At 43.2% G+C, this 20,937-nt stretch overlaps 1 protein-coding gene across 4 annotated transcripts in view; it reads left to right on the plus strand.

The window, feature by feature from the left end:
- Window positions 1–20,937, plus strand: part of WBP1L (WW domain binding protein 1 like) — a 59,400-nt gene that overhangs the window by 29,705 nt on the left and 8,758 nt on the right. Inside the window, exons 1-3 of one of the 4 annotated variants that reach the window (XM_082285693.1) lie at window positions 4,300–4,519; window positions 5,134–5,261; window positions 14,987–15,089. In XM_082285693.1, coding sequence (XP_082141819.1) covers window positions 5,235–5,261; window positions 14,987–15,089 — 130 coding nt within the window. In that variant the 5' untranslated portion in view covers window positions 4,300–4,519; window positions 5,134–5,234. Of the gene's footprint in view, window positions 1–4,293; window positions 4,520–4,964; window positions 5,262–14,986; window positions 15,090–20,937 lie in introns of those variants that run through there. The other 3 variants (XM_082285692.1, XM_082285691.1, XM_082285690.1) reach the window with 3 other exon arrangements.

Genomic DNA, 20,937 nt, shown 5'->3' on the forward strand with positions numbered 1-20,937 from the left:
GATTGCTTGCTGTACTAAAGTGCAAAGGGAAGTGTTTTTCTGTTGGCATTTCTTCACCCACAAAGGAGCAGTGAAGAGGAGGACAGGCTCTCACTGAAATAGCAGGTGACAGAGTGGGAAGTGGCTTCCTCTGTGGTGCACACTGCTTTAGTTCAGGGCTTACACATGGCTTTTGGGTGGAGATGTGGCACATATTTGTGCTTGTCTGCTTGGCTGACAGTTGCTGTTTGGGATTCAGTTGGAATAGTCAATTGGAATCAAGCATGAGCTGTTGCTGTTGGGGCTCTCTGTAACACTGAGTGTATTTTGAAGTGCACAGTCTCATCCTCCCTGGTTAACCAGTTACTTAAGAGAGAAAGACAGGTGACAGCAGTGAGGTTGAAATGCACTGTCTCTATTTGCTTAACTTACTAAGCTGCAGAAGTTTTCTGCACTTTTAAATCACTGAGCTGACAGAAGTGACAGCCTGTGGGGAAGAGGGACCGCTTCTCACCACTGCAAGCCCTTGTGCTTTGTTGCACATTAAAATTTATTGATCCATCTGACTGGTTGCAGTGCTAGCTCACAAGCTAGTTCCAACATGTTTGGTGTCTTTTCCTGAAATTATTCTTTGCTTTCTCCAACAAAGATTAAGACAGTTTGGCCTGAAAAATAGTAAATGCGATTACTTCAGTGTTCTTGTTCTGTAGTTGAAGTGCATGCAAATTGGGGGACCCGCTTTACCTCACTCCTAAACAATACAGTAATACTAGACAGAGTGAAAGGTTTGTTTTGGGCCACTTGTTCCCTGAGCAAAAGAGTAGATACTCTAGGTCGTGCAGGTACTGGGAAGTTACCAGCCTGACCTGTTCTTCTTGGTCCTCTGGAATTTGTTGATGGCATTCTTGGTAGGCAGTGCCAATGCTGTATGTTACATGAACCCGGGACACCTGGTCCTCACACTGGAAAGTCATCATATTCTTGTAATGGTATCATTAGGGTGGGGAAGTTGCCCTTCACTCTTCAGGGATCTACAAGTGCACAGGTGGGCAGACAGAAATGGTTTGTAGGCAGCATGGCATTGCTGTTCCAGCATTGGTGATCTCCCAGTGTCTCATGCTAGTTTTGCTAGCAAACAAGTCCCTTTAGAATATTTGCTGTCAAGGCAGATGGAGCTTGTTGTTCCTGGATATTGTCATATTCTAGAGAAACAGAGATCTGCTTTTACACCTTTCTCTATGTTTCTTTCCTTTTTCTTTTCTTTATTCCCAGAACCATCTCCAGGATGGGGAAAGATAAAGTCACCTTCGTGACTTTGAGGTTGCTTCTTTCACACTGTGTTTTGAGTGCATGCCAGATTTGTGAAGTCCCAGTCCTAGTCAGCTGACTAACAAAAATGGATAGCTCGTGCTCCAGGAATGCTCCCCTTACCAACATGAAAATAACAGAGTGCACTGGGGCAAATGGAAGAAGATTTAGATAAAATTGTTCCAATTTTATGGTCAACCTGTGTGTGTAGCTGCAGAACTATGGTATTAAAGTTTAATCAAGAGGATATTACACATCATCCGTATTTACTCTTCAAAACCTCTCCCTGCCTAGGACTGTAACAGTGGAGCAGCTAGGAGCAGCCTCGTGCTTCAAACCTGACAGGTTTGAGATGCACAACTTCAGTTTTTGTTGCACTCGTGTTATCATAACTGGATCACTTAAAGGTCAGGCTGTCTCCTCAGGGGGTATCAAAATGAATACTATACCCTGCTTGGTTTCCAGACCTGCTTGCATCAAACATGGAAAATAGCCCAAGCAACTTCCGTCATGTGCTTCACTTATGTGTTATATCTGAGGTCATGAGGCACGGTGTGTTGGCCTGTGAAGGTACTGAGCAGCATCCTTTGCTTGACATCATGTTTGGGGCAGATGGCATGTTCAGGGGAGCAGTATTACAGACTGATAATGCCTAGAGGCCTCTACTCCCTCTTTCCCAGTAGAAATCTGCTCACCATTATTCTGTGGTGGGATCCACGCTGACATACCAAAAAAGGATGGTTGGTGGCTGCCTAAACAAGCAAATTTTGAAACTAACGTAGATCCCATAATCTGTCCTGACATTAGTCCTGACTTTTCAGAGCCCTCAAGAGAGTCATCTACTGAGGAACAGAAGACTTGTGTTTGTTTTGTTCATTATATCTGGGATAGATGCACTCTTGTGTAGCCTTTGCAGATTTTAAATTCCAGGTTTGTATAAAGGAAGTGAATGCATGCTGAGCCTGCCTTAGAGCTACTCTTGTTTTCATTAAAATAATTATTATTTCAGCTCTGGTTTCCCTCAAGCAGAGAGCAGTAGAATATTAGAAAGGTTTTGGAAATGGACAATGAGCAGCTGAAGGCTTTGGGAAAAGATTTTACATTAAGAGGATAGGGAAGATTGATATCTTTTATAAGAAGATAGCTAACAGGTACAGAGTAATGAATGGGTGAGAAGATGGATGAGGACTTCTGTTTCCACCTGCTAATAATATGAAAGTCAAATTAGAGGTGGTGAATTCATTCCTGATGAAAGAAACTATTTGTTCACGACCACTGTCTGAAACTCACTGCCGCCAGACAGAGCTTTGGGGCAAGAACTTACGAGCTTAAAAAAAGAGGAGGGGGTAAAAGGATACCAGTTGGTATATACAGAGCAATTGCAATGATTAGGAGAACCTTGGTGTTTTGCAAAGGTTCTGAGGGTGTTGATTAGGATTTTATAAGGGTATGAGCTACCTTGTCCAGCTCTTTTTTTTTTACTGTCCCTCTACAGGGTTTTTTCCATAGTCGCCTATAGCAGAGGTGTGGAGCATGTTACTGGCCGGTGTCACTCAGGGACTGCAAGAGAGGGTGGCTGCTCCTGCTGCAGTCGAATGTGGTAATGCCTGCTTGCAAACCACCTTTTTTGTATCAGTCTTTCCAGGATTGCTAAATTCACACATAAATTAGGATGCTTTTGCTTTTCTGCCGAGTTACTGCTTTTGATAGTCCTTCACAACTTGTCTTAGATCTGGAATGATGCTTTGCCTTTTGAGTATGTGCTGGGGGAGAGGCGGGTGGTTAAAGTTAGATTCCTTCTGACAGTAGGGATTTAGAAACTGCTGCATTGGCTCAGCCCTGGGATCTGCCTAGTCCAGAGCTCTGGATAGCAACAGCCAAAATCGGATGTTTCAAAGGCCAGCGCAAGGCCACAGAACAGATTACTAAAACAGAAAGCTACCCTTTTATATCACTGGTGTTTGTCCATAGAATTGGAAAAGCAAAGTTTGAGAGTTTGTTTGATCCAAGAGCAGAAAAGCTGGAAAATCCCATTGCTTGGCTGATGCTAGTTAAAGCTGATGTTTTGTATCTTCCAGGAAATTGCTTCCTTGCTTGTTTTCTCTTAGGAAAATCAGGGATGAGCTTACCCTTAAACAGCATTTTTAGATGGTGCCTTTAAGTTGGTGTAAAAATAAGTAATGCTTCTATGTAGTCTCACAGTCCAGTTGTGTAGGGGACACACACAGTGGGGTTCTCGTTTGGGAAACCACTCTGGGCTGGGCTGGGCTGGGCTGGGCTGGGAGGAGGCAGCAGTGGTGGTCACTGAGTGGTTTTGGCATGTGCAAAATATGTGGTTTTTTCTGACACTGCTGCAAGCTGTCTAGCTGTTGGGTAGCAAGAGGTGTCTGTTCTGCTTTTTTTTTTTTTAGTGTCCTCTTTATTTTTTTTCCTTCTGTTGCACATTAGCATTTCCAAGAATTTTATGTGATTTCTCTCTCTCTTCTGAAGTACTGAAATTATTATTAAAACTGCTACTAAAAAAGGCATTCAGTGAACTCAGTATGGAAAAAAGTATATTCCTTTCCTTGTCATATATTTTAATGTGCTGGGCTCCAAAGCCAAAGAGGCCAAAAGCCAGGGGAGTTTGTCCTCTGTCAAATATCCATGGAGCTGCTGCTGGGGCATATGGGAGTGGCAATGGTGTCCCCGTCCCCCCCGACAGACGAGGACAGCTGCTGATTAAAGAGAAGCACAAAAAAAAAAGAGGTTGCTGAACTTTCAAAGTGGAGGTAGAAAAGGGAGTTAAATTTAGATTACCTTCTGCAGTGTCATCTTCTACACCACTGTGGAACTTGCTGTACTCCTTGCTTGGGGGAGGACAAACAAGACATGCCATCCTGGGCACCGGATGATAAATTTGTTTATAAGGCTTAATTGCCCCTTGGCATGAAAATGTGAAATGAGCTCAAGTAGAATGAGAAACCTTCAACAGGGCTAGTCAGATTTTCCTTTGGGAGAGGTGGATTTGAAACTCTTCCCATCACCTGTCTGATGCTGGTGGGGTCCAATCCTGATCCTTCTGAAATCAGGGAAGTTGTTGCTGTTCCTTTAGAGGGACAGCTGTTATCTGGAGGGGCTCAGAGTTGAACAGTGCTGTGAGTCAGAAAAAGTGGAGCTGTGGTGGCAGGCAGAAGGTGGCATGGGAGTGCTTTGGATCTGTGAAGACTACCCAGGTCCCCAGGGTCTGGAGGTACTTGGAGAAGCCATGGTGGTGGCTTCTAGGGCTCCAGTGTTGTCCAGTGGGCAGCTTCAAATTTAGCTTGCTCCTCAGAAATAGATGAACTGTCTATTTTGCTTAACGAGATTTAATCATCACCGAGCTGTTGGCTCATGACAACATTTTTAATAGACTGCTCTCCACTGCAGCATCCCCGTAGCAGGGAGGAGAGCACTTCTGCTCTGCTTGGGCTCCCTGACAGGTCCCGTTTGCAGCGACCTGCCTGGTGTCACTCAGCAGTCTTAAGGGCTGCCTTTTTTTTTCTTTTTTTTTTTGTGGTGGTGGTTTCTTGGAGGTTTTTTTGTTTGTGTCGGGGGGGGTTTGCGTGTGTGTTTTTGTGTTGGGGGGTTGTTTCTGGTTTTGATTTTTTTGGTTTTGGGGTGGGTTTTTTTTTTTGGTTTTTGGTTTTTTTTTTCAGAACTGCCCGACCTGATGTCATTTCCCTCTTGCAAACACTCCGGCTGGGCTGCGTCTGAGATATGTCACAGGGAGTGGGAGGAGGAGGAGGGGGAGCCAGCGAGTGCGTGCAGTGTCCCAGGACCCTGTTTACTTAGCATTCCCAGCTGAGGAAGCCCTGGTTTAAATAGGATCGGAGGAGCGGGCTGCCCACAGCAGATGAAGAAATGGTTGCTGTGGGGCTTTAAATTCCTGCCTTCCCATGTGCTGGCGTGGAGGATGAGCCTGCAGAATGCCTTTCCTCCTGGGTCTCAGACAGGTAACCGGCTTAAGTGCGGTGTTAGCTGCTTGCTCAGGTGGAGGATGTGACTGACTGCTTTTATTTTTATTTCCCTCACTTCTAAGGAAATGATTTCTGACTTTCCCAAAACGGAACTGTACAATCAGCACTTCCCCACCCGTGGTGTGTGATTGGGGAGCACAGTTGTGTGAGAGACCTTTTTTATTAGCAAGGAAGGAGCAAAACTGTGAGCCAGGGATAGGAACTTCCTTGTTGTTGTTGGAGGCTTTGCGGCAGGGAGGCTCTTTGTGTCGTGCTCCTGTGCAGTTTTTGGTTGGTTGGGTTTTAGGGTGCTTTCCACAGTCCTTAAAATGGAATTGCGTTTGCATTGCTTAAAAACACGCCAAACTTTGAACTGTTTTGTTGTTCAGGCATTATTTTGCGTGTTAAACTGTGGATTTTTTTAAAAGGAAAAAAAAAAAAAAAGAAAAACCGGAAAAAAACGAGGAAAAAAAACCCAGAAAGAGGCATTTATATATATGTACGTGTGTGTGTGTGTCTCATCTCTAACAAAAGTCACCAAATGGAAAATGGCAACATGCTGTGACCCACAGCTTGGTGATTTTTTAATTGTTTTGAGAGTTTGAGCTTGAACAAGAAACTTGGGATAATTTAATAGCTGGTAATATCGAGTGGAATGAGAAACGGTAGCAACTGCCCAGCTGCTCTCTGCTGGAGGAGGTGCCAACTATGTGTTCCTAGGCTGGGGAGAGCAACCCCTTTTTTTGGTTTGGGAGGCACGTCTGTAGGGGAATCTAATTGTAAACTCTTTCCAGCACTGCTGTGATCTGTAATCCACAATAAATATATATTGAATGATATCAAGAGTGCTGCTTGCAGTTTCTAATTTAGAATTTAAAAGTCGAGATTGGACCATAACATGTTTTAAACTACTTACTTTCAGTTGTTTAGCAGCCCTAAAGGACTTCAACGCGCTGCTGAGTAAACAGTGCTGTTTCTTTTTCCTTATCAGTGCAGTTTTGGTGAAACGCAGCTCTCTCCCCACCCCCCACCCCCGTCCGAAAACAGTTTTACATAAGAAACTACCTCTAGCACAATGACCTTCTGTGATTGGTGCAATAGCTATAAATAATCGTTCACTTGTTAGCACTCAGGGCAAAGAGACTTGCCCTAAAAACTCGGAACTGAACCAGGGGTAGAAATTCGGGCACAAAGGCAGAATGGTTTTAGGTAACTCTCAAACTGCAATGAGACGTAGCTGCCTCAAATGGTGAGATTGCTCGAGACTCACGGGTGTGTTTTTCTCTGAAGTTCCTGTTTTCCTGTTTTTAAATTAATCTTTTTGTTTTAGAGATGTGTTCAATGCAGTTGGGGTGCAGTAAAAGGTGTAAAAGCAGAAGTTAGGTGTAATTTGGCTTCATTTGGTGGAACAGTGAACATCTGGTTATCTCAGTGGATGGATGGTACTTTTTCTCTGCTGGTAACTTTTCAGCATCGATAGAGGCATTTACAGGAAGCAGGAAAAAAAGGTGTTGCCTCAAGAACACGAGAGCAAAGCTCTTGACTATTTTTATCCACTGATAAAGAATATAGTGGGAAAGAGCTGCTTGAACTTTTCTCAGTTTTAATCATTTTTAGTCTTGAAAAAATTAAATCTAAGTATTTGTGATTGTGTCCTGCATGCATACACTATGCAGAAATTTTTTTCCAAGGGTTGATACTGAACAGTGCTGTTTAATTGAAAGTGTGGGAGGAATTCAGGAACATCTCATCACCTCCATTGTCTCTTGGATTATACTCCATGCATTCGGACTGTAAACACTTGGCTGTCTGGGATGCCCTTTGTTGCTCTCACTCAACACAAGGGATGCTGATCCTGGGCTGCAGGCTCAGGGAAGAGGTGCTGAGTGGGATGTCCTCCCATGAGCTGTGTGACAAGGATGGAAGGATCAGAGTGAGATCTTTGGCTCCCCAGGACCAGCACCCCTTGTGTACCCCATGACTGCACTGAACAGCTGCTTTCCCTGGATCTGCCTTCATTTCTTATTTGGGAGCCAGCAGCATTGTAGCATTGCAGATGGACTGCTGAACACCTGGTAAAAATAAGGTGTTTGGTTGATTTGGGGATTTTTCATTGGTGCAGTGTGGATATTTAAATGTCTAAAAAGCTAGGTCAGCACTATCTGACATCAGTGCAGTGTGGGTGTTTAAAGCTGCCATCCAAGAAAACATGATTGTAGAGGATCTCTGCTTTTAGTTTTAAATGAGCATTTCCTCCTAAAGTTGGAGGTGAAAGCTTGAACACATTCACCTAGTTCACTGCATAAATGAAAAAAAAAAAAAAAGAAAAAAAGGTTAAGATGTTGGATTCCTAATGTTTTCAGTTTTAATTTTAACAGCTTGAGGTTTTCAGCATGGTCCTCTGTTGGTGGTTTAAACCAACAAAATGCAAGACAGCCTCCTCAAAGCTGTAATTTCCTAGAAGTGTGTATCTGTAATGTGAGAGGGCTGAGGACTACAGCTGGGAAGCTTCTAGCAAGGGGTGAGGAAGTAAACAGTCACATGGTGCTGAAAACACCAATGTGTAGTTCTTGAAGTCTGAAAGTGAAACTTGCAATAAACAAAAATGAAACCATCTCTTACTGAAATATGTCAAAGTGTCCATGATCTGTGAAAGGATAGCGTCCCTTTAAGTATAGTTGGAGTATTTCTCCAGGATAAATGGATGCAACAAACCAATTTTTTCCTCAGATAAAGGTTAATGAAACCTTGGAGGTTCTGCATCCGCTGGGGGTGAGGATGGGTCTGCTGTGGCTGATTAATCATGGTGATCTAAATATAATTCTCCTGATGCTGGCATTAGTGAAGCAATAAATGTTGTGGATTAGAATTCCCATTTTGGAGATCATTATTGTGCCTGAGACATCTCAGAGGCATCATTCCTCCCCCACTTATTATACTTTTAAGTATTTGGATATTTGCACTCATTACACTTCTTTTTCCCCACATTCAGCAAAACAAAATTTGTGGTGGATGACTTAAGAAGAAGCATCCAGACTTAATTTATTGCCTGGCCTCAGCTGTCTGTCATAAGGCAGGCTTACAGGAATCTATCCCCTGTTGTGCTGGCAGGGCCTGGCACAGGAGGTTCCAGTAACTCCCAGCAGTCAAAGCCCCTTTCATCTTTGACAGTCTTATGTGGTTTTGCTAAACTGAACCTACCAAAGACATGACACTTGCTCAGATGGTGGATTTTTGCTTTTATGTTACAAAGGACTAACAGGTGTAATGTTTGTGAAGACAGGAGATGTCTGGAGACTTTAGTGCAGGCTCAGCCACACTGGTGTCGGTGGGTCCTGAGCTGCCCTGGTGATCCAGGGTTCCCCAGCAGTTCTGCCTGTCCTTACTGTGATCCCACCTGCTGTCCTTCTCTGAAAGGATCTAGTGAGGTTTTATTTAAGATTAACTTTGATTAGGAACTGGGGGGATGCTGGCAAACCAGGAATTGTAGTAAACCCTGTGGCAAGATTTGGCGTTCTAGTATCTTAAGTAGCAATTTTAACTTACTACCACTTGAGTGCCTTATCTGACAGAGATAATTTTCTTTGGTAGCTTTGTGTTTGCATTCTCATGAGCTGTTGCTGATGCACTTGGCTAACCAACACTAGTGATAGTCTGATGTGTGAGATTGAGTAACAGCCAAGAGGGTACTAATAAATAGTGGATATCAAATAATTGGTTCTGACATATTTAATATATTGACAGCCACTTCCATTCTGTTACTCAGAATGCTTAAAGAATATGTATGGTTCAAATACTGACTGTGAGTTACTCAGAATACATACTTTAATATATTTTTCTGAGGTAGTGTCTCTTGCTTAGATCCATCTTGCTTGTTGTTATGGGTGTGACTGGGTACTGAGAGCAAGGGACTGCTGCCTGCAGGTAATGAGATTAGTGAAATAACTAGGTCAGGATTTTTATTTATTATTAAATAGATGCTTATTACCAAAGTCCTATGAGAGCTGTGAAACCAGAAGGTCTGGAGTGGTCACAAGCCCAGGTCCTGTTAAAACCAGTTGTATCTTGCCCTTCAGCAGATGCCATTTTGGCAGTCTCTCTTCATCCTGTTGCTGGGCTTTTCTCTGAGTCCCTTTGTCTGCGTGCCTCTTATTCAGTCCTTTACTCACCCCTGTCATCCTGTTGTTATTCTCCATCTCTTCCAGTTAAAATAGTAATTTGCTGCATAGTGCCTTGACAAATGCTGTAGTGGAGTTTGGAGAAATTAGGGAATTAGAGTACGTCTAAAAAACTGGCTATCCTAGGAAACATGAATAGCCTATAAATTGCTGTAAGTAAATGCCAGTCACATTTCCAAGTGTTTCCCAGGGTATTACCAGGGTTAGGATGAATGGATACTCTGGCAGAGGCCATATAAAGGTGCTCATATTTAGGGTAATGGAGGCTGGATTTCTGTGGAAAGAGGAGAGAGAGCAAAAAGCTAAAATGGTTATTAGATTTCGTGATAACTGGCCACTGCTGGTTTTGGTTACCTGATTAATGCCAACTGAGGAGTCAACTTTTGTAGGTGGTTAGCTGCCAACTATGCACTTCTGAGCGTGGGCTGTGGTGTTTGTTGCTGCAGTTGCACATCTTAATTTTCAGCTTGGAAAACAGCCACGATAGCCTGGAATTTGCTCATCTTCATCTTTCTCCTTTCTGACTTAGCAACAGTACGTTCCTAGGCTAACTGCTGACTTTTGAGAGTAGAAAAGAGTGAAGTGCCTTGATCCTTTTACTGTGATGGAACTCCACTGTCAATCAGTTATTTCCCTTCATTTCCAGCATTGGCTTCAGATGCAATAAATCCTAACAGATTTACAGCTATTAAACCCAGCCATTTACTAAGGAGGTCTGTTCCATCCTTCCTTGCAGTGAGGAGCAGCTCATTCAACCTACAGACCTTCATGAATGCCTCTTGTCTTGATTGTGCCCCAGATTTTGACCTTTAATTTGTCACATATACCTCTAGTAAACTGGAAGGTGAAGAGAATAATTGGCTTTTTTCCTTGGCACTGACATTACTGTTTACTGTGGTTTCAGATGTGACAACATACAGCACTGCCCTGAGTTCTCTTATATGTACCACTGCTGGATATTTTAAGGATTATTTGTAAAAGCACTTGACAGCAAAAGTGTGCTCCTGGCAGAGTTGTAGAGTTGCCAGTATGGTTGTGGGTTTATCACAAATGCCAAATATCAACAAGAAAATAAGCAAAAAAAGAATCCTATTTTTATTCAATGTTACTTTTTAAAGTTTTATGACATGTGAAAACTAATCCAAAATGCCGCATCTTAATACAAAGAGACTCAAAATGCACCAGATGAGGTCTTCCCAGCTCAGCTCCTTTTCATGACAGGGAGCCTGTACCACACGTGCCAAATGGTTTCTGTTGGACTGGGCTGGGAGGGAACACAGGCTCCGTGCACGCAGAGTGTTCTCCCAAAAGCTCCTGGCTTCTTGTGTGTCAGGGACTAAGTGATTCCAGTATCTCAGACCAGCTCTTAAGATGGTACCACGGAGGCAGTGATGCACATGCAGCCTAGGGTACATGCTGATTTACAGGACAAAGTGAATCCCTTGGAATGACCTGGGAATCTCCTAGACTTTGCAGGTGGGAGATAATGGATGGCATGTTGTGGCTTCTTAGTTGTGAAACAAGACTATTCTGCTCTAATGGAGTCGAATGCTCTTTGAGAGCAGACCCATGTAGATCCTGCTTAGTAATCCTGCCTGGAGGCATCTACAGTTAGCTGAACAAAGGCTGGTGGGGAGGGATGTGCTTGCTTGCCTGGACAACAAGAAAACAAGACTCCTTCAGCAGGGAAGCCCACTCTGGAATGTAATAGCCACTGGCTATTGGGGAAGAAAGTGCTTTTGGAAAGAAGCCCTCCCCCTTCCTTGTTTTCATAAGGCTACCTAAAAAAACCTCCAAAACCCTCTGTAATAGTTCAATAAAAACTCCATACTGCTAAGAACGATTAAAAATTACCATTACAAGTGCTGCTTGCAATGGAAATTAAACACAAAGGCAGGCCAGTAAAATATGGGTGCTCCAACTTTGCTTCCGTGAGAGTTTTTTCCTCCATATATTTTTTTCTTACCTATGAAATTACTCTTGCAGCCCTGTGCCTTGTGTCTATGTGTCTATAGCTCTTAGTGTGAGAGAGGAAATGGTATGCTTTCATAGCACCCGCACTTGGGCCATTGTTTCCGGGAGACATTTAGACTCTAGATAACTGTGTTGCTGATATGCCTTGGGTAGTTAGTTTGGCAGCCTATGACACAAAGAATGCACGGGAGAAGGAAGTAGAAATAATAAAATGCTGCTGGTACGAAAAGTGCAGCCTGGGATTTAAATAGAAAGCGGAGCCAGATCAAAGAGCTTGGAAATAGGTAGAAATTTCATAACAAAGAATTTCAGTCTCTGTCGTGGCCGGGGTGGCTCTGTATAACCTTTTCCTTGACTTGCAGAAAAGGAGCAAACTGTACGGTGGCTCAGCTTTTCACAGAAATGAGTCTTGACTTAAAAGGGGAAAGGAGACTGAAACACTTGTTCCAAAGGGGTCACCTGTAACATATCCCAAAACAATGCTCTCCTTGTGCCGGAATCTTTCCCTAGTAGACTTTTATTTCTGAAGATCTGTTGCCTTTACCTTTTATCTCTTTCCCTGTGCCAGGCTGCGTAACCCAGTGTTGGAGGTAGCCATGCTCCGTGCAGTAGTTTGACCATGTGACCTGCTGGGATCCTTTCCAAACCAAATTATTCCTTGATTCTGTGAAACTGTTTGGAAACACGGGTGACAGTTCTGAGCCTGACATGTGGCCCCCAAGACTGACAACTCCATGTTCCCAAAAGCCTATTGGGTGGCTGGGCTGGCAGAGGGCTGGAGAAAGGCTCCAAAATGAGCTGCTTGTACTTCGAGGAGCGTGACTGGTGGTCAGCACTGCAAGGACTTTAAAACCCCTGGCTGTTCTGAACTGTGGGAGCTGAAAGCCAACTATGAGACTATTTGAAAGTACAAGCACAGGTGCATTAGCAAGGAAGAACATTTTTCTTAGTCAGTGTGTAAAGAAGCTCTGGACAGTAAGATTTAAACTCTGCTCTAGATGGGAAGCAGGATGTTGCCTGAGACTTGATCTCCAGGAACAACCTGCAGAATATCACCATAGCTGCTCAGGATCCTCTGTTGAGCATGTACTGACACACCTGTTGGCCAGCTGGGTTGACAAGGAGCAACCCTGCACATAAGCATGTGTGGAAAGGTCATTTCAAGTATAATGAGGTTGGCAAGAGGGAGGCTGTAAGTTCAGCTAAAAAGATGGTGTGGTGAAAGTCTCTGAAATCAGGACGGCTGCAAGTTTTTAAAGTGGGAAAAATGTAGTTGAAGATGTTAAAAGTTGCTGCTGCCCAAAGACACTGATTTGTTCCTTATTGCTACTCTTTGAAGGAGGCAACACTTGAATGGATGAAATTTTTGGGAAGTAAACCAAAAGTGGTCAAGGATGGATCAAGTGTGGTGTTGCAGAGGAGATTGTGAAATGGCACTGTGAGAATCTGGTTTTTCACCAGCTCCATGTGATTCATTTGCTGGTTCAACAGGTCACGTTGATCTTCATGTGTCACAACCACAAACCTCAGCCAGCTGTTCTCTGACTTGAGCATTATCATCAGGGCTGCAGTTTTGCAATGGCGTCTTAATTTCTCAATTCTCTTCCTATGAGAGCCAAAATCTATGCTGTTCATCAGTTACATTAGCTCTGCAAGGCCAACAAAAATGAGGAAAAATGTAAATAAACTAATAAGAACAGATAAGAGAATAGATGTGTCCTATTTCTAGTTCTTTTGCTGGCTAAAATTACAGTTTTTGGAATGAATAGTGTGCTTGAAGCAGAAAATGGTGTGCCTGCTCAGCAAGGTCTCCTAAAAGTTGCCACCAGCCTCTGCAGTTAGAGATGGAAACACCTCCTTACTGTGTAGGAAAATGGTGTTTCTACTGTTAACATGCAACATCTCAAGAACTAAAGATGTTTGCTTTAGCTGCCTGTAGTAGTTGGACTGGTCTGTCCAGCAAAATGTTCTTCTCTTCCTGAAAAATAGAGGCAGGTACCCCTCCGGCTTGTTGCCTCTGTAGGTGAGTTTTAAAGGTGCTTTTTTAGAGCCTTTTGTGGAAATCATTATATGCATGGAAGGAGGGGAAGCAGTACATCGTATGCTGTGTTGTGTTTGCTGAATTTTGCCCTCACTTGATCAAAACCCTTTCAAAAGTTGGTGTGACTTCTTAGGAGAAAAGAAGCAATGAGGGATCTTTCCTGTTGAGTGTCAGGTGGCAGGAGGTTGTTCTGCTTTTAGAAGTTATGTTGCTGCTGTAATTTGGGTGCTCAGGTGAGAGACCTGTGTTGGGGCAGTGTGGCTCCATCTGGAGTGCTGCATGGTGGGGAAGTGCTGGTGTTCCTCCAGGTCCCCAAATATACAGAAAATTTAGTGTAGGACTCTTATGCATTGAAGCTGCTGCCTCACATTACTTCTTCAGTGAGGTGGTTCGACGTTTGAAAAGCACTTGGTATTTTGCATTTGTGGTTGCTCCATAGAGGTTTGTGGGAAGTGTGGCCGTGGTGCACTCACACAAAAGAGAAGAATGGTGCTGTTCATCCAGTGTTGGGATCCACAGATGTGCATCCCTGTAGCCTACTGATGGGGTTTTATTGTTCTTTAGTGGGTTGGTACTTCCAAAATTATTTTTTTCATCACAGCTTTCAGTATAAGCCTACCCACATTTTCTTTCCTTATAAGAAATTTCAGGTGAAAGAAAGTAAAAATAAAAGCTTTGTTACCGTGGTTTTAATTAAGATTTGTTTGTTTCTTAAACTCTGTATTGTTCTTTGAACTCCTAGGTTGCCCCAAAACCTATTAGAGGATGTACAAACCACAGCCTGTAAAATGCTTCTGTTTTCTTGTGTTTCGTAGTTTTTCCCAGCCATGTTGTCAGACTAGCAGGAAAACATGGACTTCTGGGAAGTGGTGCACCATGTGGGGAACTGAGGCCTCACACCATAGACCTTTTCCATGTTAGGTGTCTTGAGAACCCGCTGGGTGATACGCTACAGCTGATTTGGCTCTGCTCCTGGACTACTTTGCTATTCCAGGAAGAAGTTTTACAGGAATGCTGATCTTACTTTAATAATATGAAGGAATCATTTTAGATTGGAATCTTGCAGGAACATTGTGTAATTATCATTTAGATCTAAATGAATCCAAGCAGTCTTTTCTCAAATTACAACGTTCCCTTTATGAATGCTTTTCCTCTACTTGGCATTCAGCCCCAGTAATACAGTGATGTTGTGTACAATGTGGAACAAATGTCATCTCTTCTTTTAAGAGAATGCCTGGCTCCAAAATGTGGTAACTTTTAATGGAAAAGGAGAGGGATGATGAGACAACAGTGCTGACTAGATGCTAAAACAGTGTAACTCATGGGTTTGGAGATATGGATATGGGGATTTTCTTCTGAATGGTCCTTTGTGGTTTTTGGTGGTCCTTAGATGTCTTTTAACCTCCTTAGGTATTTTAGAGTTTCCAAAGACCATAACCTGTACTTTTCACATGCTTGCAGATCATTGAGTCAAACATTTCCAAAAGATACTGACAAAGCATCTTAAAAGTGTGTCTGTTTAATTTTAGGACAAGGAAACCTGCATGGGTGTCAACAATCAAAGTTACATATGTGAAACGGGCCACTGTTGTGGACAATCCCAGTGTTGCAACTACTACTATGAACTCTGGTGTAAGTCCTTCCGTTTTGTATGGCTTCCCTTCCTAATCTGCATGGCTCTCATACCTTACTACAGGTCTGGCTTGTGTCCCGTGGGGTTTTGTATTCAGCCCTTGTTGTGTGTTGCCATTGCATTTCACTGCAACACAATCCGGAGCTGATGTGATACACAAGGAAATAGGGTTGTCACAGTGGGTGCTTTCTCAGGAATAATGGGTCATCTTGCCACTGCTGTTTGCTCTTCTAACTGATTTGGGTACTCAAGATAACATTATATAGGAGTGAGGAAACCAGCTTGAGGGAGAAATGCCATACACACAACACTAGAGCTTGACACACTCAAGCAGGGAATTAATTCAGTGTCTTTCATCTTGTTGGTTTAGTTCTTGGCAAGCACAACAGTTCAAATCTGGTATATTTTTTAAAAGATGTCCTTTCAAAGAGGAGGGCCAGGGTGCTTATTCTCTTCAGGAGTCACTGTGTTTGGAGTCCTTGCCTAGAGAGAGTCTTGGGTAAATCCTGTGGGTTTGCAGTGGCTGAATGCTGTGCTGTGAGAAACACACATTGCCCATTGCAACCCCTTTTATCTCCTCTTTGCCAAAATGTGGGATTTTAAAATACCAAAGTTTTCAGTGAATGGTTGAGTGACTGTACCTGCTGAGTCCCCTTAGATGGCAGCAGGCAGGTCAAAGCAGGTGGTCAGCAAAACCTGATAAAGATATATGGCAGAATGGAAAGTTGAAAGCATAAGAAAGTAATAAATGCTGAATTTTAAAAGAAAACTTCAGCTTGTTTGGTGTGATGGTGTCTTCTTTCTCAAGGAGGACCACAAAAGGTTGAACATTGATGTTGTGCTGTTGTACTGCCCTGAACCTAGGCTAGGAGGGCATCTCTGTTCCTGAAATTTGGAAATGTGGCACTCTGAACATTATACCCTACATTTGAGACTGGAGATACTTTCTTACCACACCCACTGGTATCTTCTAGTTTTTATGCAACTGTGCTTTCTACTTAATCCCTCTGTTGTGCCCACAGTTTCACTTTCCCTAAGTAGCTTGTGTGTGGAAATGTGTTATACATACAAAGACTGTCACTTAACCTGGATCCAAGGACAAGAATAGCTTACACTTCATCCTTTACTCTAGAAACATGCTTTTACTTCTCAAATTAGCCAGTGAATGGAGGATGTGGTTATAAACTAAACAGGACTCTATAGTAAGCATCTTCAAGACACACTGTGCTCAGATTCCAGTGGCTGGCTGTGTCAATATTAATGGCAGGATTTTAATGTAGTGCAGACCTTTGCAGCAGACTTATTTTCCAAAATGTCCAAACAGTTCAAGAAACAATTCAGGACAGGGGGCCGGGAGGCAGCTCCATGGACTGTAGCAGGCTGAGAAACAGACATGAATATATTGGACTGCCTGGATCATACTGTAGCAGTCAGCAGCACAGGCAGGACAGATGACAGCAATTTGTTCAGACTAGAGGGGGATGGATGGACAGGGCAAAGTGGGGAAGGTCAAACCCGGGTTTGAGTTTGTGTGGGTTGGAATGTAGAGGAAGATGCATGTGTGCAAGGGCTTACAGGCTCCATGGCAAGCAGGATCTAAATTGAGCAGCAGCGTGGAGTGCAGCTGCACACTGGGGCTGGTGGCATGGTCACCATGTTTCTCCCATGGACATCTTGAAGGAGAGGCGTAGTTGAATTGCATATGAACAGTCTGGTCCAAGCAATATCCCCCTGCCATTTTATTGGGATGGTTTAGCTGTCTTTGTGCTCTCAATATGGCACAGACTTTTATACTTGGCAGTGCCTGGTTGCATCATAAAAGTTCTTGGAAGATAAAACCAGATTTTGTTAGAAGGAGGCAGAATTTAAAGGCTTCTTTTTAGAGCAGGTGCCCACGTCACACTGAGATCATGGAATAAACGTGTTGGTGACACACACTGCTGGATGATTCCTCAGGAGGGACAGGTTTCTGTGTGTTCACATTCCTTCTGCATCACGGAGACCATCGTGTACCACACCAAGAGGAGGGGAATAATTCAACCTGTCTTCTAGGCTTTCTGCAAATTCAGGCAAACATCCAGCATTGATTTAAAATCAGTTCATGTTTTCAAAGCTTGCTTTCCCATTATGAGTGGTAGGAGAAAAGTTTCTTTTGGATGGGAAGGAGTCATATAGGGAGCATGTCCTTTAAAAGTAAGCCCATATTGTAGAGCTTGTGAGCTTAGCTGCTGCTCAGGAGTTGCAGAGTATCTTTGATAGGTACATATGGTGAGGCTCTCTGAAGGCCTTCAAGGTGAAAAGTGGTGATAGTAAATGTAAATAGTCTTAGTATGAGCAGTGGAGAGCAACAGCTTTACATGCTTGAGAATAGATTAGCTTTTTAAAAGTTAATAATAACTTCTGGTTAATGAACAGTTAACATAGCAGCACCTTTTAAGCATGGCTTCATGGTTGTTCTGTTTTGATTTTAACTTGTGTATGCATGTACTGAAGTAGCTTTTGAGAAGTTTTTGCTTCTCTCAGCCTTCTCAGACCACTGGTACTTTTGTGTGCCTGAAAATAGACCTTCTTGCTAGTCCTGTTGAATTAAATCCTGGACTTATTTACCACCACAGCTTTGTGGGAAGAAGAAGCAGAGGAGGGTGGCATTTGAAATGGAAAAGAAAACTGGTCTGTCTTTGCTGGACATGCTTTCTGAAACGTGATCCTGTTTTGTGGCCACTTGGAATTTTTCCTGTAAAAAGGACCTTTTTCCCTGTTTCGGAATTTGAGGGAAGTTTGTCTTTGAAAATGGCTGATCTCAGCAATTCTAGGCTTGTGGTGTTTTTAAACCAGTTGTTGCGGGCAATGGAATAGGATGTAAAATCAAGGTATTATTTTGTTAAGGGGTGGAGTAGAGGAACGGAGAATATGATATGCCAAGCAGGTGGACAGCCCATGTTTAAAATTAGATAACAGCCCAGTTCAGATTCCCCACCCATCTCTTATTAAAAAAAACCCCAGTGCTATGTTGCCAAATAATAAAACTATATACAGATTTATAGATAAAGGTCTAATAACTATGTAAAGGTCTAATTAGTTCTTAACTCAAGCTTAGTAGCTGGTACCATGGTGGGGGGAAAACTGCATTAAGTCTTTTAATTTTCTTGGAACATAATAATAAAAAATAAAATGAAAAAATTTACTTTACTGTTGCATTTCCTCACACAGGGAAAGATGTTTGGATGGTGGATGAGCTGGGTCAGCATTTTAATTGAACAATTTACTTGGGCTCCCCAGAGAATTCATGGTCCCCAAGTGGAAGAATCGCAGCAGCCACTGGATTTTGCGTCCTAGCAGTTTTTATTTGAGTCTCTGTGGTGTGATTGTGATTTGCTGGAGTTTTCAAATGTTGGCCTTTTCCCAGGCCTGACAGGTGTCTTATTGCTTAAACATTCCAAAATACCACTTTTCAAAATACAGGAGAGAAGGTAATCGAGGAATGTTCCTGTGTTTTGCAGGTTAAGAAGTAAGGCTCAGGGGTTCTGGATTTTCCCAGGTTTAAGGGTATAATGTGGACTGAAAACTAAATCCAGATCTCCTGACATCCATCCTTGTGTCTCTCCTTGCCTTTGGAATCATTAAGTGATTCCAGAGGCTCTCAAGGCAGCAAGCAAAGCTGTAGAAAGTATATTTCATTGTGTGGTTGGAAAAATAGTACACTGTGCCTCAGGAATCATGGAGCTTGGAAACAGGCAGCTGCTCACTGCTTGCAAAACGTTGTAGGATTTCAAAGTTTGAGGGCTTAGCTGGTCTTAGGTCATTTAGGTACTGCACAGCAACCCAGCATTGGCAGTGAGTTAAGTGTTCATATATTGCTTGTGCCTGTTTTGTTTCACTGTCTTTTTTAGCAGGGGTACTGAGCTCCTCTTTCTGAAAGAAAGAAAAGGAAAAAGATCTTGACTGTTTAGGTCCTAGTGGAAGGATTGTACAGGAAAAAATGTTCTGTTTGCAAGCAGCACAGTCAATGTTTTTGCTGATTTTGAACATTCTGCTCATCTCTGCACGCTTCCCCTTGGAATCACTAGACAGCTCTTTTCCCAAAAAGCATGCTGCCAGAAAATTCTGGCAAGGATCCGGTTAGTTGCTAAAACTAAAGCAACTGCTGTACCACGTACATATTCCAGGAGGTCAGCTTTATATTAGGAATTCATGTCCAAGACTTTGCTGCAGTCTGCAAAACACTCAGTCAGACAATGCACCAGTCCCACATTTTCATCCTTACCCCATGTTGTGTTATCCCACATCCTTTTCCAAAGACAGATTTTTGCTGTTCCTTGCCTTTCACCCAGCCTTCTGTGTGGTTGTACTTGCTTCTCTTTCCTGGGTGTCTCAGACTTCCCCTTCGGCTGTTCCTCCTCAGCTGTGCTGCAGCGATAACCCTGCCATGGCAAAGCCTCACCGACAGTATAGGGCAAACAACAGATGTCTCAACCACACAGAAACTCATAATAAATAGGGTCACTGAGGGAGTTACTTCCTGATTTCCTTGGACTTCTTGTAGCCTAATCCAGACAGCCAAATCACCTTACGTTTGTTTTGGTCTGGCTCAGTAAAATTCCCAGATCCAAAGCAGAAGGCAAGCTGTCTGGCATAGCCTGGCTGTGCAGATACTGACTTTTGACCTGTGTGGCTGCTTTCAGCTGAGTTGTGTTAAACAGCATGGAAAGGCAAGAGAACTTCCTGATGCTGTTTCACCCCCTGCGCTACGTACCTCCAACCCAGCTTCTCACCAGCTACCCAGATCTGTTGTTCCCAGACGTTCAGGACATGGTCTCAGCTGGATGTTCCACTCTGGTCTCTGTTAGACTATTGTTCAACATGCATTTTTACCAACACAGATCTCTTGGGAGGAACTGGACTTAGAAATGTCTCATCTGGAGCATGGGAATAATTGCCCTTGCAAGGCTCCCTCCCTAGGAGAGAGGCATAAAAAGTGTCTGCAGATTTACTGCCTCAAGTTGGCTTTCACTGCAAGATAGGCAAAGGATTTTTCTGAAACTTGTGTTTTTCCATCTTACCTCATTGCAGTGGGTGTACCATATATAGTGGACACTATTTGGAAAACTAGAAACCAGTTGCAGTTAACTTTTGCATCTTCTTTTGTTACCAGTCTGGGAGCAAGCAAGCAGGAGTTGGAGATGTCTTCAGCTTTTTTCTTTTGCCATTGTACTCTACAAATATTCAGTAACTTTTTCCTGCGTGAGGTCAGGCTGGGACTGCAGTTCTAATTACTTAAACTAACATAAAACTGTCACTGAAGGTCACAGTCTTTCTCTTGCTGCTGCTGCTGTGTTTGCCAAACGAGTTTCAACCTGTTCTGGTTCCCTCAAACCAGTTCAAACCACAGTTGCGCACATCTTTGTGCTGGCACAAGAAGAGGTGGAGGAAGCAGCGGGAGGTATGGTTGAGACAGGCAGGAGAGGATCGCGTCATTCAGCGGCTTCTTTTAGTCCTTCTTAAAATGTTCATGGGCCTATGGCCTGGATCCTTCACCTGGCATTCTTGAGCAGCAGTGTTGGCTCATGCAGGCTCATGCCTGCAGTGGCAGGAGACAATGTGACCTCCCTGCCAAAGGGCACGATTAAACCCAAGGGCATCCAGGTTGTGGTACCAAGTAAATTTCTCTTCCCTTTTTCATTATAGTGTTGGCCCTGTGAAAGACAATTTTTTTCCAGCCATGACTGACTGTGAGGCCATCATTTGGGACACTTTTTAGTCAGTGAAAGTGTCCCACTTCTCCTGTTCAGAACCAGCTCTCATGGAGCCAAAGCTATTACCCAGATGCTTGTCAGGCAGACCCAAAGG

This window comes from Coloeus monedula (genome assembly GCF_965178545.1).
Source record: "Coloeus monedula genome assembly, chromosome: 8".
Taxonomy (NCBI): Eukaryota; Metazoa; Chordata; class Aves; order Passeriformes; family Corvidae; genus Coloeus; species Coloeus monedula.